Source organism: Bombus huntii, chromosome 6 (genome assembly GCF_024542735.1).
Source record: "Bombus huntii isolate Logan2020A chromosome 6, iyBomHunt1.1, whole genome shotgun sequence".
In the NCBI taxonomy this organism is placed as follows: domain Eukaryota; kingdom Metazoa; phylum Arthropoda; class Insecta; order Hymenoptera; family Apidae; genus Bombus; species Bombus huntii.
Window position 1 is genome coordinate 16,483,695 of NC_066243.1, and position 17,421 is coordinate 16,501,115.

The 17,421-nt window shown below is 30.8% G+C and overlaps 5 protein-coding genes across 13 annotated transcripts; 3 read left to right on the forward strand and 2 right to left on the reverse strand.

Annotated features, from left to right (window-relative positions):
• The first annotated feature begins 71 nt into the window (after window positions 1–71).
• On the forward strand, window positions 72–2,266 carry LOC126866636 (zinc finger protein SNAI1). Its single transcript, XM_050620477.1, has 4 exons — window positions 72–706; window positions 804–1,053; window positions 1,168–1,837; window positions 2,004–2,266. The coding sequence occupies exons 1-4, from the start codon at window positions 551–553 to the stop codon at window positions 2,236–2,238; spliced, it is 1,311 nt and encodes a 436-aa protein (XP_050476434.1). The 5' UTR covers window positions 72–550; the 3' UTR covers window positions 2,239–2,266.
• Window positions 2,267–3,372: 1,106 nt separating this feature from the next.
• On the forward strand, window positions 3,373–4,495 carry LOC126866634 (ATP synthase subunit delta, mitochondrial). Its single transcript, XM_050620473.1, has 4 exons — window positions 3,373–3,524; window positions 3,746–3,874; window positions 3,957–4,154; window positions 4,260–4,495. The coding sequence occupies exons 2-4, from the start codon at window positions 3,755–3,757 to the stop codon at window positions 4,425–4,427; spliced, it is 486 nt and encodes a 161-aa protein (XP_050476430.1). The 5' UTR covers window positions 3,373–3,524; window positions 3,746–3,754; the 3' UTR covers window positions 4,428–4,495.
• A 162-nt stretch (window positions 4,496–4,657) lies between these two features.
• On the reverse strand, window positions 4,658–10,148 carry LOC126866627 (putative uncharacterized protein DDB_G0282133). Of its 9 annotated transcripts, none has more exons than XM_050620447.1 (6): window positions 10,000–10,148; window positions 9,183–9,423; window positions 8,455–8,675; window positions 7,611–7,893; window positions 7,192–7,378; window positions 4,658–7,119 (listed from the first exon to the last, which is right to left on the reverse strand). In XM_050620447.1, the coding sequence occupies exons 2-6, from the start codon at window positions 9,410–9,412 to the stop codon at window positions 5,566–5,568; spliced, it is 2,475 nt and encodes an 824-aa protein (XP_050476404.1). In that variant the 5' UTR covers window positions 9,413–9,423; window positions 10,000–10,148; the 3' UTR covers window positions 4,658–5,565. The 9 variants fall into 9 exon arrangements, with proteins under 9 accessions (XP_050476404.1, XP_050476402.1, XP_050476401.1 ...); XM_050620445.1 differs by lacking the exon at window positions 10,000–10,148 and adding an exon at window positions 9,643–9,796; XM_050620444.1 differs by lacking the exon at window positions 10,000–10,148 and adding an exon at window positions 9,525–9,796.
• A 132-nt stretch (window positions 10,149–10,280) lies between these two features.
• On the forward strand, window positions 10,281–12,196 carry LOC126866633 (pyridoxal kinase). The gene is made up of 7 exons (XM_050620472.1): window positions 10,281–10,543; window positions 10,734–10,833; window positions 10,954–11,097; window positions 11,171–11,291; window positions 11,357–11,499; window positions 11,571–11,750; window positions 11,826–12,196. Exons 1-7 carry the CDS (start codon window positions 10,451–10,453, stop codon window positions 11,945–11,947), a joined length of 903 nt encoding a protein of 300 aa, XP_050476429.1. The 5' UTR covers window positions 10,281–10,450; the 3' UTR covers window positions 11,948–12,196.
• Window positions 12,197–12,413: 217 nt separating this feature from the next.
• LOC126866620 (DNA-directed RNA polymerase III subunit RPC2) lies at window positions 12,414–17,051 on the reverse strand. Its single transcript, XM_050620414.1, has 16 exons — window positions 16,858–17,051; window positions 16,627–16,781; window positions 16,376–16,552; window positions 16,011–16,302; window positions 15,777–15,934; window positions 15,603–15,708; window positions 15,346–15,531; window positions 15,169–15,282; window positions 14,891–15,091; window positions 14,531–14,808; window positions 14,322–14,461; window positions 13,663–14,255; window positions 13,328–13,574; window positions 13,091–13,255; window positions 12,886–13,016; window positions 12,414–12,803 (listed from the first exon to the last, which is right to left on the reverse strand). Exons 1-16 carry the CDS (start codon window positions 16,921–16,923, stop codon window positions 12,420–12,422), a joined length of 3,393 nt encoding a protein of 1,130 aa, XP_050476371.1. The 5' UTR covers window positions 16,924–17,051; the 3' UTR covers window positions 12,414–12,419.
• Between the last annotated feature and the right edge of the window lie 370 nt (window positions 17,052–17,421).

Here is a 17,421-nt window from a genome sequence, read left to right on the forward strand (position 1 = left end):
TGTTAAACGTCTCGAAATTAGTGGAAGTAGGGGCAGTCAATTAGTGGAGTTATTCTTCTTAAGTTTTTCTTCCGGTAGGCTCCTTTTCAACGTATCGTCAGTTAACAGTTATTTGAAATAATGAATTACGCGAATCTTGCTAGGTATACTTTACGTTTCCTCGAAATCTTTGAAAAGGCCCACGTCGTTCGTTAACGTTAACCACATCCATATCTACGTTTACACACCCTCCCCTAATTGATAAAGCATCAGGATTCGCAAGTCGTAAGCACGTGGGCCGTTTAACCTTAGTTCTTTAAATACAATTACACGTATACTAACAGTGGTATGGGGTGTAACAGTGGAGGGGAGCGAGTGTCTAACCCCCTGATACTCAATTCGGGGTACGAGCCCACCGAATATTTAAGCCACGTGCGGAATGCAGTTCGAACTTAGTTGACAGATCGACGTCGTGTTACCATCATCGAGAAACTTTAATACCAACCAAGATCAGTGTCCGCCATATCGTTTTTGCACGAGATAAAGTATCTAGTGCAGTGAGGACAATTTGATGATGAACGCTGAAGAGTACAAAAAGATCGTTTTATTCCAAAAATATTTAAACAAACCTATCGTCAGAGCTGCGGGGCCCATTGGAAAAGATTCTTCGACGGAGATCATTGATGTGAAAAAACTGTCTCAGAATAGTGCAACGGGAATTCAGTATGTATGTATTAAAAATACAGTTTGTGATATCGAAATAGACTGCCGAAATAGAAAAGTGAATTCGTGTAAATTATTTCAACTGCATGGATGAATTGCAGGTTGAAATTATCGATGCGGAAGGTCGCCTGATTTGCGTAAATAAGCTGGTGACCACTCCTTGCTGGTTAAAAATCATCGAATTTGCAAATGACTGTCAAGCCTGTAACGTGCTCTTAATGACTACAGCCGAAGGTGTAATACTGAAAACGATAAGGGACATAACTCCCGGTGAACCACTGCTGATGTGGTTTACCGAATATATTCTCGCTATGTTGAATATACCATTCTTGTCACCATGTAACATACAAGGTAAAGCATATATCAGCAGATAGGACAGAATAAAAGTAAGAAGCAATGGAATTGCGTAAACAGCGAATAAGCATTTTGTAAAATTGTACCCAAAGACGTGTATATTGATTTTAGATCAGACTCGCTATATTTGTCACATATGCAACAACTTGTTCGAGTTCCCAAATCCTTTGAAGATACATTTAGCCCTAAAGTGCAATCGACTGGACAGTAGTCATCTCTGGACGTTGCTAAGCAAAGAATTCAACTTGTCGCCGAGACCAAGCTTGTCTCTCAACCTGTTCCCCAATCCGACTTTCAAATTCGAACTGACCAAATTGCCGCAAACTCCGCCTGTCAGGGTATCACCGATCACAATAAAAACCATAGATAATACCGTTCAGCTTGCAAATATCAATCCATCGAAGTGTTCCGATCAACCCTCTCCATCCTCTTCAAATGCGCTATCTTCTAATTCTTCATCCACCACGCAAATTTCACCAAGCAAACCAGCACCATCGACAAGAGAGCCGTCTATAACGAAAGATACACTTCATCGACAGTCTGCTTTCCAGCCATACTCAAATCAAGGCAGCATCCTTAAAAAGATCCATCCACTAACAAGGAACGAGACTGTTTTAACGCCCTACAATATGCAAACGACTGCCGCACCGATCAGTACCGACGTCCATGCAGCACAAGTGGAAACCATAGTCAGCAATCTCGGTAAATCGAAGCAAGGACACCTCTGCATTTATTGTGGAAAGGTTTACTCGAGAAAATATGGTTTAAAAATCCACATCAGGTCAGTATACCGTTCAGAGTTTCGTTTCATCTAGTATCTAACTTACGCGCTCCAAGTTTTCGACTTTCTTCTCAAAGGAATCATTCTCTATTTTCGACGAATTTCTTATCGAAAAGTTCATCACGAAAAATATTCGTGGAAAATTTTGCATTCTTTCTATTCACAGAACTCATACCGGTTACAAACCCTTAAAATGTAAATATTGCCTGCGACCATTCGGAGATCCTAGCAATTTGAATAAACACGTACGGCTACACTCGGAGGGCGAAACACCATACAGGTGTGACTTATGTGGAAAAGTTTTGGTCAGAAGGAGAGATCTTGAGAGGCATTTAAAATCGAGACACCAAGAAAACATAATCGATAGTACGGATACTTCGTCTGATGGTGCTGACGTTTAAGTAGAAAAAGAGGAGATATTACACGCCGCAATAGGCTTATAGAATTCTAATCATCTTTGATGTCATATGTATGTATTATAAACAACAATTTGCTCATATGTAGTTATAAACGGAATTCCCCATGAACGTCATTTATTTTATAAGTTATCGTCGAAGCTGACGCACTAATAGGAGAGCTGGTTTCCTTATAACAAATTTTATAGTCAAAAATTAATTATTTTTTTAATATTCGAAATAGTTGTAAATATTTTATTATGTAAATATTTAATTATAACAAAAAATTTTAATGAATGCAGGATGTTCGATATAAAAAAAGATATTTAAGTACGCATCATAGGATATATAACGACACTCGACGAGCACTCGATACTAAGTAGTACCAGACGACGACAACGCAATGGTTAACTTAAGTTAACGCCTTAACTTACGAACGTTCGGGACTCGGATTCTCAAGTCCCGACGATCGGACTCCGATTTTTCTTCCACGCATCTAAATTAGGAGAAAAACCGGAGTTACCCCAGCAGAAATCTATAGCTAGAAGCTGTATTACCAGTATTACCAGTATTAACACTTTTCAGAAAATATCATGCATTATGCACGGTAAGAACGAACGAAACAACAAAGTTACAGTCGAGCTTCAACGTGTTTCATTGATTCTGATAATTATTCGTTGTGATACATAAAGCTCTGGTTAAAGTATAAGCCTTTAAGGTAATTTCTTCGATGTTGTTTTTAAATAGCTAACAAGAAATTAGAACCGTATGTAAAATATGTAAAAATCGATCTAGATATAAGATGTATTATACAAATTGAATGTATTACATACATGATACCAGCACCTGCTAACACACATGAAGAATTAATAATGGCACAGCCATGTACATATATACATACATACATATGTATATATATGAACACTGTGTGGTTAAATAAATAATTACAAGTAACTCACGTGTGAAGTTTTTTTCTAAATGCAAAAGTTTTGTTAATTTTGCATGTCAGAGACACAGACTGAATTTCTTGAACACTTTTATTTCAATCAAGTTAATTATTTTCGTTAAGAGAACTTGAATTCGCGCAGCTTTATTTAAATCTAGCAACTGTAGGCAATAAAGAGGACGTTACTGAAACATTTCGATAGTAACGCCATCGTTTGAGCATAATAAAAACCTTGTCATCTGTACTACTTGGTACTATGTATATGTATTAATTGGTTTGGATTTCGTCTGCCTCCTTGCAGTGGCTGATACCAATTTCTACTTACATCTTCGATAACTGCCATAACGTAAGTATTTACAGTATGGAGGATATTTAAATAAATCTAGAAGATGAATGTATTGAACTTGCAGTCAAATTTAATTGCCTTCCATATATGTATCTTGTCTCTTTAACTCGTTTAAATGTAAGAGATGAACAATACATGTAGATCGAATTGTGATGTAACCAGTTTCAGTTATCATTTTATACAACTTTACATAAAACTTCACGAATAATTTTTTGTTACAGTATATTAAAATGGCTACTATCGCACGCAATTTACGCCCTTATTTAAAATATATTCGTAATCAAAAAAGAACTTACGCCGATGCATCCGTTAGCAATGAAATGAAGTTTACATTGGCTGGGGCTAATCAGGTATAAGTGAACACATGGTTTTTTCATGTACATATTCTTTTAAATTTCAATTTTATGAATTTCTAATGAAATTGTGTTACAGGTATTTTATAATGAAAGTGTGATTAAACAAGTAGATGTACCATCATTTTCTGGTTCTTTTGGTATTTTACCAAAACATGTTCCTACCTTGGCTGTATTAAAACCAGGCGTAGTCACAGTATACGAGGAAGATGGGACAGTCAAAAAAGTTTTTGTTTCTTCAGGGACGGTCACTATAAATGAAAACAACAGCGTACAGGTATATATTTGATATATTATATCATTTAAATAAGAGCAGCAAACTGTTAAATAGTTTTTAATGTTATTCTACCCTAAAATATTACAAATTAAAAAATATTGATAGATTTTGGCGGAAGAAGCTCACCCCGTGGAAAATCTTGATGGAACTGCAGCTAGAGAACTTCTTAGTAAAGCTCAGCAACAGCTTTCATCTGCATCGTCGGAACAAGATAAGGCTGAAGCAGCAATTGCGGTTGAAGTTGCAGAAGCTTTAGTACAAGCTGTGCAGTAAACATTGTGCAACTATTGTGTATATATTAAAATATCAAACTGTATAACATTAAATCCTTAGGCAACATATTTTCCATGTTTCTGTCATACTCCTACATGAAAATACAGTAATATTAAAGCTATACAGCTATATTATATATACGCGAGCGCGAGCACGCCTGTGCGTATATATATATATATATGTATGCATACATGTAATCAAACTTATTACAGAAAGAAAATAACAGTACGTACTTTTATGTAATAATTTATTACACGTTAGTAAAATTTTATTTAATCAAACAATCTTTTTTCCATAAGACATACTTTAAAGTAAGTTTTGATTTTTTGTTACATTTAACAAGTACTTTTAATACAACAAAGACTAAAAAATTTCTGTGATTTACTTTGTAAGCAATTCAAAATTTCATATATTTAACAACATTAACATTATTTTCATACTTCGTCACACTTTTTTTACAATTAATCTCCTTAAGTTGATGAATCACCTCCCTTCTGAGCGTTGTACATTAGAAAACAGTTGATAAACAATAAATATTTTATTTTTTCAACTATTAATATGTTTAGTACATCACACACTCGCATGGTCACAGATAATTTATTTTTTCTAAATACTACATAAATCCATAAATATTGTTGATTCCCAATATTACATGAATTTAAGTATCTTACAACAATCATTATGTATAAGAGTTGTATGTACATGGTAATTGCACATTAAAATATGTTATACCCTCGTCTTAATATACAAATATCAAATTTGGCATTTTCGTTTCTTACAATGACATTTTTCTATTTTTTACAGCACACAATGCAATTTTTCCTTTTCTATAAACTATTCAAAACTATTCAACAGCGATGTACATTTAAAAACTTTTAAGTAAAAAATCTACAAATAAATTGACATACTTTAAAAATATATAACATTTACATATTGCATCTATATAACAAAATCTTGAAACATAATACAAATATATACACACAGTCCCATACTCTCGATTGTTCTAGACAAAATTTTTAAACATTGACATTTATAAGAAAAATTAGCTTATATATTACGATAAATAACAGATTCTTATTCAATATTTATGTAAAAATATTTCTTTCGACATGACTAGTTACACACTAAAGTATTTGCCTCATTGGTTTTTTGTTAACTGGCACTTCATTAATGGGGATAACAATTTTTCTCTACAACACGTTATACTGTTAGTACTTTTACAGCAATTACGACTGAATACTTTTTGCAATTGCTGCAATGTTTTTAAACAAATCACAACACAACAAGACCCACAACCACCGGGCTCATTGTCGCAAACACATTCGCTTTGTATACAGGACACTAAATCATCTACTATTTTCGATGAAACGTGCTTTTTAGCCATTTCAGGAATTGTATTGTTTGAGCAATTTTGACAATTTTGTAGATGATCACATTTACAATCAATACATTTGCATATATCTGCTTCGGCTGTAATCTCCTGTAGGATATTTCTACTTTTTTTTATTTTTATTCTATTTTCGCTTTCTTTATCTTTATCGTTCTCTTTACAACATGTGACTTCGGTACATTCGGTATTAATGTTTTCCACGTCTACTAAATTTACATTATTTACTTGTAGTGGTTGCAAGTCATTTTCTATCTGTAAAGGATACGGTTCCGGTTCAACTAAGTCGACTAATGAGTGAACCGCTGTTGGAAAAGCGTTCAATTCCGACCAGGACTGCCGCCTTAAAGCAGATGGGGTTGCCAATGCCATGACATCTATCCAGGGAGAAGGTATTTCCTCCTCGGATGCTATGGCTAGTTCAATAGCTTCCGACTGCGTAGTTGTAATAACATTACAATTCAATACATGTTCAACTTCATTAAGAGATCCAGTTCGTAAACTATCATTAATAAATGGTAAATTTCCTATCTCACTATCAAAGAGTTGAGTCTCACTAGAGGAACTAATTATATTTGACACATGACTAGTAACAGAATTTGTGTTGTACAAAGTCGCATTATTGTTTTCAGCAACCGCACTTACATTTGTTTTATTATCATAAACTTTCTTAGCAATAGTATTGTCATTTACATATTGTTGCACATCACTTGTAAAATTCGTTCCTTCTGAGATGTGAACAATAGTATTTTGTAGGCCGTCTTGTATAATTTTTTGCTCCAAATTTAGTGAATTGGACTTATTTGTATTATTTGCCTTGTTATCTTGCACTTTCGTTGAAGGATTAGAACTATATTGTTGATTTTGCTCCCGTTGTAAATTCGAATTATTTACTTCATTGAATATTTTAAATTTGTCATAACTTTCATTATTATTAAAATTATCAATTGTATGCCCGGTAAAATTATCTATGACAATATTTTCCGACGCAAGAACAGTGACATTTGTTGATTTATTTAAATTTTCAGCATTTTTGTTAGTGATGTTATAATCAAGTTCTTTGGTTAGTCTGTTTTGATTTAAGATATCTATCATATCATTTGTAGAAGATGACTGATCATTTGGATTTTCAATAGATAAATAAGTAATACTTTCCTTATTTTGTGTATTGCTAGAAGATAACGGTATAATGGCATAACATGGCACATTTGTATTTCTCGACGTTATTTCATCAACATCGATTTCGGTTTTCAATATCTCACTGTTTCTTTGGTTTCTGTAATCATCTTTATCGACTTCATGTTTCTGTAATAAAGTAACACAATACGATAGAAACATTGAAAACTGCATAGTAACCCTGCAAAATTTGTTATGTACCGTTTCGTCGATATCAGTCGTTCTCTTATGAGTCTTCAAGTGACTCTTTAAACTATGAGGTGTGGTGAAGGATCGTTTGCAATTGCCTACAGTACATACATAAGGTCGTTCTCCCGTATGTGTTCTTCTGTGCGTTTTCAAATGATGTGATGCTGTAAAAGCCTTACCACATCCTTTTTCCCTACATCTAAAAAAATAATGTTTTTATCCATTATACATATTATATGCATATGTAGTCTGCTTTATGTAATTCACATTTAATATAAGATAGAAGAGATTATACAAATTGAATAGTGCAAAACCAAATCCATAGTTTTAGTGTTCCAGTTGCAATTGTATATTAAAATTTCAGTAATGTGTGTTTATATTCAGCACATAGCTGAAGATGAAAATCAGTTGAAAAGTATCAAAAAACATACTTGTAAGGTCTTTCTTGAGTATGAGTACGTATATGTTTCTTGAGATCACTTAGAGTAGTGAAAAATTTAACACATCCAGTCTCTTCGCAATTAAATGTGTTGCCACTGTGAAGTCTTTGGTGAGCTCTCAGTCTGTAAAGGGTATTGAATGCTTTTTCACAGCCTTTGTGGTTGCATTCAAATGGTTTCACTTTTGTGTGTACTCTAATATGAATCTTAAGGCTGTACGACGTAAGAAATGCCTTGCCACAACTTGGTTCTGCACATTTAAATCGATACTCGCCTGAAAGTTTTGAGAATTCCTTCCACATAAAAAGTTTGCTGGGCTACCTATTGCTTGCAGTATCTGAAAGCCATGCAGGTCGAAGCGTTCCCTTTATACCAGCATTGATGACTTTATAACCAATAGAAAGTATACATGAAAAGTTTGTAAAACATGAGCAGACATTATACCTTTTTATTCATTAATAACAAGTACCACACCAATTGATAACATTTCATAAGCTTACCTTATTTTCCTCAGACTTAGCAGGCAAAAAGAAGGAAAGACAAATTAATATAAACATTATACTACAAGCATAACATGCAAAGCATATAATAATTTTATTTTATTACACAAATAAGATAAGATCAATTTTAAAGCATTACCATTGATATTTTAAATAATTGAGAAGTATAAAATAAAATTATCATGACATGCTGCTACATATAAAGCACATTAGATATTAATAATATAAAAGATCTTTTTATTCCTTGTTTATACAAACTTAGTAAAAATTAACCTTTTATGAAAAATCTATGTTTTATTCATAAATTAAGATATATGCATACATAAAATTTTTACCTTTATGTGTTTTCATATGGGTACGTAGATTACCAACTGTACTATATGTCCTATTACAACCTTCATATTCACAGGTATATCGACCAATATGCTTCTGATTTGCATCTGGAACTATGCTTTGAATTGCAGTAGTTGTATGTGAAGATTTACTTGTTGAAATATCATCTCGGCCAGAATGGATACGCATATAAATTTCATGAGGATTGATTGAATGTATTGACCTATATTAATATATATTTATATACATATATGTCATGCCAACAATTGTATTTACATTATTAATAAAAATACTTTGAATGATAAAATATTAATTGCCACACAGTAATACAAAAGTATACGAAATTATTAAAATAGTAACACAAGTTATTAAATATAAAATACACTTAACTGAAAAAATATATTCTGAACTATAATTGAAAGAAAATGAAATTAATTAAATTTTGTATAATTAAATATATTCATTAAAAACTCCAATAATGTATAAAGGACTTTCGTTCACTGTATAAATACAAAATTTTACACTGAAAAGCAAAAATCTAATTTCAAAATACGTTATATATCTTATATCCTTATAAGGACGTCATACAAAATACTGTTTGCTGTTACAAATTAAGAGGTTAATAATTTATATCTTACTCACTGATTTTCTAATATTTGTATCTAGCTCATATAAAGGAAGTTTGTATTATAAACAAAGTAATAAATATTAAAAGTTTATGTGATCTTACTCGGTAACATTATTATTTGATAGTTTTTCGTCTATAGGAGCATCGTCATCGGAATACTTCTCGTAATCAAATACACCACTTTCTTCATACACTTTCCCAAAACTGGTTAAATCTAAACTATCATCCAGACAATCTTGAAGATCATGTGTCACGAGAATGTTATTAAAGTTCTCTTCGATATCATCGGCATTCCCGATTTCTTGAAATTTTTCGCCTTCCCACGCCGCCATACTTTTCTTAGCTGTACAAACAAATCATGAAATAACATTAAAATAGATGCGTTATTAAAAATACTACAATTTTTTTAAGTTACTCGATCGTTACATTAAATATTTTCTTTACCATCAGCCATATAATATATATTTACTCTAGAAAAATTTACTCTTTCAATAATTATTAAAATGTAATATTTATATGTTATATAAAAATACACTAAGATGTATAAAATACTGTAACTTGCATTGCATTTGATTTTAAATATAATTACTATGGCGATACATATTATAATCTGATTTTGTATCAAATATTTCCTCTCTGATGGAATCGAATCGGTAACGTTGAAATTGACACAAAAATAGTCAGAATGCCATCAGCGCGGCGGGCTCTAAAACTTTTAGAATGTGTAACAGAGAAATACATTGGATGCTAAATCTTATATATTTTATATATTTTACGTATGCTAAAATTACGAGATATTACGTGTATTTGCTACATATTACATCTAAAAAAAGATTTGTCACATGAAAACAGCCTCGATGAAAGATTCAATGCACCAATAATAATGAAATACTGAAAGATAGCAAAAAATATTATGTACCTCTGAAGCATTATATAAATATACATATGTATAATAAAGTATTTAGTGGCACTAAATCATAGTGATATAAAGATAGAGGTAGAGGAAGAGTTGAAAAAGCGATACAGGAATAGAAGAAGAACACTGCATAGAGACTTCTTGCGTCCTTGTCTAATAACACATGCACACTCGTATAGTAAATCTATAAGTATAATACACTGATCAACTGTGCGACGTTAGTGTCATGCCTAATTAGACAAGAATAGAAGACGCCTCTATGTAGCGTTCTCTTTCTGTTCTCATATCGCATTCACTTGCACATACATGACTTGCGTATTCTTTCGCGTATCTTTATATCATCTCTCTGGACTAAAAGGGTGTGAGGTGTAAACAAATTATACCAAAGAAAAAGTATTGAATAGGTAGTTTCATCACGTTCTGTAAATTGTATTTAAATATCAGCTGATCAAGCATGTGTTTTAAAAAAACACCACGAATTCTTTCGATACAAAGTCATGTAGTATCTGGTTACGTTGGTAATAAAAGTGCAGTATTTCCTTTACAGGTAAACAATATGTTCTTTATTATAGAAACCATATTTTTATCAGTAAGTTCATTCTTTCGTACTTTAAAAATGATTTTCATGCTTCATTGCATGTTTATTTAATAATTACATGAATAATATTTTTAACAATAAAGTTGCAATCGCTTGGGCACAAAATAAAAAATATAAAATCATAATCTGTTCTATTTAGCTGCTGGGCTTTGAAGTGGATGCAATTAATTCTGTTCAGCTTTCCAATCATACTGGCTACAAGGTCTTCAAAGGCCAAGTACTAAATGACAAAGATTTAGGTAAGATAGAATTTGTTTAAAGAATGTAATCAATAAAAAATAGTTTAAATATTTCTTAAATTTATACTTTAATTACTTTACAGTATACTTTACTAAATTTATACTATAATTACTTTACAGAGGAGTTAATAAATGGTTTAGTACAAAATAATTTAGATAATTATACTCATTTACTTACTGGATATGTTGGTTCTGCTTCATTTTTAAAAAAAATAGCAGAAGTAGTTCGTGTATTAAAACATAAAAATCCAAATCTTATATATGGTAAACAATTTACATAAATAAGTAATATTTGTTAAAAATATTATTTTATTAATCATACACTTCTTAATAAAAGTATGTGATCCTGTTATGGGAGATAATGGAAAAATGTATGTTCCTGAAGCATTGAAAGAAATTTATAGAGAAGAAATAGTACCATTGGCTGATATTGTAGTACCAAATCAATTTGAATTGGAGTAAGTTATAGACATTGATAAATCTAATATAATTTAAATGTATAATATCATTTTAATTATTATAGATTATTAAGTAACATAAAAATCAATACAATGTCTGAATTACAAGATGCTGTAACTGTATTACATAAAATTGGCCCCCAAACAGTAGCTGTCTCATCAACAGAAATTAATGATAAACTAACAGCAATAATTAGTACAAATAAAGGTAATGAAGTAATTAAGATTGACACTTAGACTAAATAAAATTTTTGAAAATAAAATTTATTTTAATTTCAGAGAATAAATTAATAAAAATCAATATTCCAAAAATACCAGCTAGTTTTACAGGTTCTGGAGATCTTTTTGCTGCTCTATTTTTAGCTCACACATATTTGCAAAATGATATGAAAACTGCCATTGAAAAAACTGTAAATTCTTTATACAGTGTCCTACTAAAAACTTATGAATATTCTAAAGGTATTTGTTCTTCATCATTTCCTTATATAAAGATATAAAATAAATGGTAATAACTTTTTTCAAAATTTTTACTAGCATGTCAAGATAAAGAATCCCAACTTGCAAGAAAAATTGAATTAAAATTAATACAAAGCAAGAATTATATTGAAACTCCAGAAATCTGTTTGTTTGCTGAAGTAATTGTATCAACAAATTAAATGGTCAAAACCCATTTGCTAATATATTATACACATATGTAATAAGCTTTCCAGTAGTTAAAATTATAAAATAACTTGTTGATTAAATTTGTTATATATATGTGTATATAAGTTACATATATAGTACACTACAAATGATATGATTTAATTGATTCAAAGAAATCTATGTTTTAATGTCTTCCAGTAAAAAATAATTACCTTATATATTTTTATAAGTAACTTAACGAATAAAAAATACTTTTATCAATATTTCAGCAAAATTAAATTACACACACAGATACTGTGAATATATAGAATGTCCCAGTTAAATGGAATCACCTGAATATCTTAAGCTATTTCAAGGATCACATTTCCACAATAGAACATAATGTAAAGTGACGTAATATTTAATTATTTAGGCAGATATTTAGGCGATCGCATTTAACTGGGTTACCTTGTATTTACATATGAATATCAGTAACCTTGATTCAAACTACTCACAATAATTTTTTAATGTTAAACGAGGTACAATGTTCATAGATTGAAGTTCTTGGAAAAGTAACTTGCAAGCATAGGGCATAGAAATCGTAGAAACACATGAACTAGAACGACAACTGTGACACCAACCACTATATGCCATCAAGCCACATTTGTTACATACATCAACATCAAATGCATCACTGGATATCATGAGTCTTTCTATTAACATCATACTAGCACCATATCCGATTAAACAATCCCGTTCCATTTCACCTAATCTTAAACCACCTTCCTTGGCCCGACCTTCCGTTGGTTGACGCGTTAACACAGCTCTTGGTCCTCGTGCTCGAGCATGCATTTTATCTTGTACCATATGTTTCAATTTTTGATAATATACCTATGTTTTAAGTTATATCCTTATAATAATGTACATGATCAATATTAAATTGAAATTAAAAATTAAGATATCATCGACTTACTGGTCCAGAATAAATATACGCTTGTAATGGTTCTCCTGTAATACCAGAGTAGAAGATATCTTTGCCCAAGTAATTATAACCATGCTTTACCAATTCGTTACAAACATCTTTAACTTTTGAACCTCCAAATGCTAAATAAAAATGAAAATTGTTATAAATTAGTATTTTAAAAAATTATCAAAACAATAATTTCTTATTATTATACCTGTGCCATAATGAAATTCTCCTTTTATAACACCAGCTTTACCAGCAAGTAATTCTATCAATTTCCCAACTGTCATACGTGAAGGAAAACCATGTGGATTCATTATCATATCAGGACATATACCATAATCATTAAATGGCATATCCTCCTGTTCCACAATTAATCCTGTGTATAAAGGTCGATAGTAATATTAATGTACTTGCAAAATTAAATGATAAAGTATGTGTAAATACATACCAGTTACACCCTTCTGTCCATGTCGACTACTAAATTTGTCACCTATCTCAGGTCGTCGAGTTTGTCGCAATAATAATTTAATTAAAAATGCATCTTCTGCATTACTGGAAATCATAACCTTCTCAACATAAGCAGGAACAGGTCCTTTAAAAACAACTGGGACATCTTTGTATTCTGTTTGCGTTTGAACATTACCAGCATTCACTGGACCTATATTTGCGGCCGGCGATGATTTATTTACCATTACCTACAAAAAGAAAAAATATATGAACTTCCTAATTATGTAAATATATGCAATTCAACTTATTTGTTACTACCAATGTTTAAAACTATACCTTTCTATTTTCCACCATTTCTCCAGGTGCAGCAATTCCATCACTATCGATTATGTCATGTTTCCAAACAGGTTTCTTTGTATTGGAATCAATCAATGGACCCATTATTCGATCGTATGTCTGATTTGCGTATCTTTTTAATGTACATTTTGCATTTCGATATATTAAACATCTACCAAATCCTCTATCAATTGAAGCCTTGTTTAAAATAAGAGCATCTTCAATATCGTAGCCACTATAAGACATAACAGCTACTGTTGCATTTTGACCAGCAGGTAGTTTATCAAAGTTTATTAGTTCTATTGTTCGGGATTTAACCATAGGTGTTTGAGGATAAACTAAATTATACATCAATGTATCGATACGATTACGTTGATTATAACCAATAGTTCCCATTGCTTGCTTTCCCATAGCACATTGATAAGTATTTCTTGGACTTTGATTGTGATGTGGATATGGTACTAGACCAGCACAAACACCAAGTAATGTAAATGGCTCAATTTCTAAATGTGTTGTCTTCTCATTAATGTGTGATTCATTGAATGCAATAGAACTATCATTTTCTTCGTTCACATCCAAATATTCAATTAAACCTAATAATAATGTCATAATATTATTAAAAACATGACAGAATTTTGTTTCTTATATTTTTTACCAACCTTCTTGTAAAAAATCTTCGAAACTTCGTATTCCTTGTTCAAGTAGTTTTATATGTTTTTCTTGTATTAGTGGATTGCCATTCTGTACAATAATGTATGGTCTACATAATCGTCCTCCATCAGAACTAATTTGAATACATCTATGAACATTGTAACAATTATACAAAATTGTAATGTCATATATTATATAAATTTTAGATAAACATTACCTATGCTGGTGCTGTGTATGTATAGAAACGAAACCATTAATTAGACCTTTCCTTCGTAATAATCTAAAAACATTTACTAGTCTCTGATAATTCTTTACTATACCCAGGATATTGCCATTTAAAAATACCATGTAAACTTTTTTATTATTAATTTCTTCTCCACCAAGTATATTAACGTTTTCAACTCCTAAGTTAAAAGCCAATCTAACAATTGGTTCTTCATCAATTTCTGTTGTGATATGTGTCATAAGAGCTAGGTTTTTAACTAAACCACAACCCTATAAAAGGTATTGTATAAATAATTTTATGTATCATAATTAATAATCTCGATTGAAGTATATGTATGGAAGTAACACTCACTTCTCCTTCAGGAGTATCACTAGGACAGAGCATTCCCCATTGAGATGGTTGCAAAGATCGGGGACCAGATACTTTCCTGGTTTTTTCAAATTGAGAATTAACACGTGTCATCATACCAAGTGCAGAAATATAAGAAAGTCTAGACAACACTTGCGTAACTCCATGTCGTTCCATTTTAAATCGTTTAATCGTCCAATTACCCTGTTTAATATATTTTTTGTGTGTAATCTGATATTAACATACTTTTATCTATATATTGAATTTAGTTATTTACTTACAGATGATATGGCAAAAGCCAATCCATTGGTAATTTGGTCTTGTCTCATATGTTTTACAATATCAAATTGTGCAGCCTTAATTTTTGGTATATTTTTATCAGCTATTTGTTTTAACTGCAAACATTAAATATCATAATTTGAACTATGATCCTTATTTAATATTATCATATACAATACCTCCCAATTAAATCTTTTAAATAAATCTTCAAACATCAAAGACAACAAAGAACCAGCCAGTTCTAATCGTTTATTTCCATAATAATCCCTATCATCTATAAGTTTTCCATCAGATTGTGCTTTCATAACTTTACGAATCATTAAAGCAATGTAGGTTGCCTTCATTTTAAAATTAAAATCTATAACCTGTAACACCAGATATCATAGTAATACCGTTTTAGATATTATATTATGATTATAATTACTAAATTACTAACAGGAACATGCGACAAAATATTGGTTGCCAATATATCCTTCATTTCATCCGTAACACTAGCTTTTATGACTGAATACCTTTTTTGCTTTCTTTTATTGCTAAGAAACCTGAAACAATGCTTGTAATCAATGTTCATAATATACATTAATACTTCTTATACTTTTTAATGAAATACCTTAATGCTTGATTTTGAGCAAATACATTTAAAACGTGACATTCTTCTAAAGTGGGTGCAAACTTTTTCATAAATTCTTCTTCTGTACCAATAAGTTGCATAATTTCTTGATCACTCACAATCCCCATTGCTTTAAATATTATTGTCACAGGTATATCCTATATACAACAATATATTTATATTCCATTAAACGTTATTCACACAAGTTTTACCACATAACTGCAATGTACGTACATCTTGAAAAATGTTATGTCTCATGTAATATCTTCCAGCTTTTCCTACTATGTTAGTCTTGGTTTTTCTTTCATGAGTGGAACTATTACAAGATGCTACAATACATCCCTTACTATCTTCCTCTAAAATAATTCTATTTCTAAGCATTTGTTCTTGTATCAAAATTACTTTTTCTTGACCATTCACTATAAAATAACCACCAGGATCATGTGGACATTCATTCATCTTTGACAATTCAAAATGCGATTTACCAGTTAATACACAATTTGAACTTCTTAACATAATAGGCATTCTAGGAAAGTAACAGGTAATTCAGTTCATATTGTTTAATTATTAATAGTTCAAAGATATTTATTAGTTTATACCTGCCAATCAGTAAATTATTTTTGATTATTGGTTGGTGACCTCTTATATATTCAATATCAACTGTAATTGGAGCCGAATAATTTAAATCCCTTAAACGACATTCATGTGGAGTAGTAGAACGTGTTACATTAAAACCTTCCTCAACATCTGGTAGACCTACATGAACGTTCAAATATCTACAAAAGAAAATAATGTAGTAAGTGGTGCAATATAATAGTGTGTAATTAATATGCAAGATAATATTGCTTACTTTACATAAAATAAAGGATCCGCATCACTAAGTACTTTCTCATTTGCTTTTATAATTTTTTTTATCTCCACATTTATGAAGTAGTTAAAAGAATCAATATGTTGCTTAACTAAACCTTTGCCCTTGAGGAAGGCAGGCACAAGTTTCCATTTATCCTATAAAAAAGTAAATTATAATTAATTGCTTATAATAAATTTTGTTAAATAAACCACAGTCCAACCTCCATCATACCTGAATATGTTTTACTACTTTATTATATTTTGTTTCCGACTTAATATTAATTTTCATTTCTCCCATCTTTCTGTTTATGAAAAGTATATATTATAGCGTAAGAATTAAAACAACTTGATGGAGAAATAATTTCACCGCTACACTTTCTTAACCTATATTTCATCGAATCATATTCATCTGATTGTTCCGATATTGTAACGTAATAGAAATCTATAAAAATTATTAATTATATGTGGTAAAATAAAATAGGAAAAAAATGGATTTGTAAACTGTAATATTTTGATATGATGTGGACGTTAGATATGAACCATGTTTAAAGCACTCAAATTTAACGTAATATAATATGCGCTATTTGTAAGCGTTGTGTGTAAGCCATGTTAGATTCTAAGTATGTACATATTAGTTTACATGTAAAATTTATGTTAGTTTTTAAATACATCGTCACAAAATCTATATTAATATTTCATGAAATATTAAAACGGAAATATGATAACAATTTTATTTATACATACAAATATATATAATTTTGGGAAGAAAATATCTGATATGTATTTCAATATATTA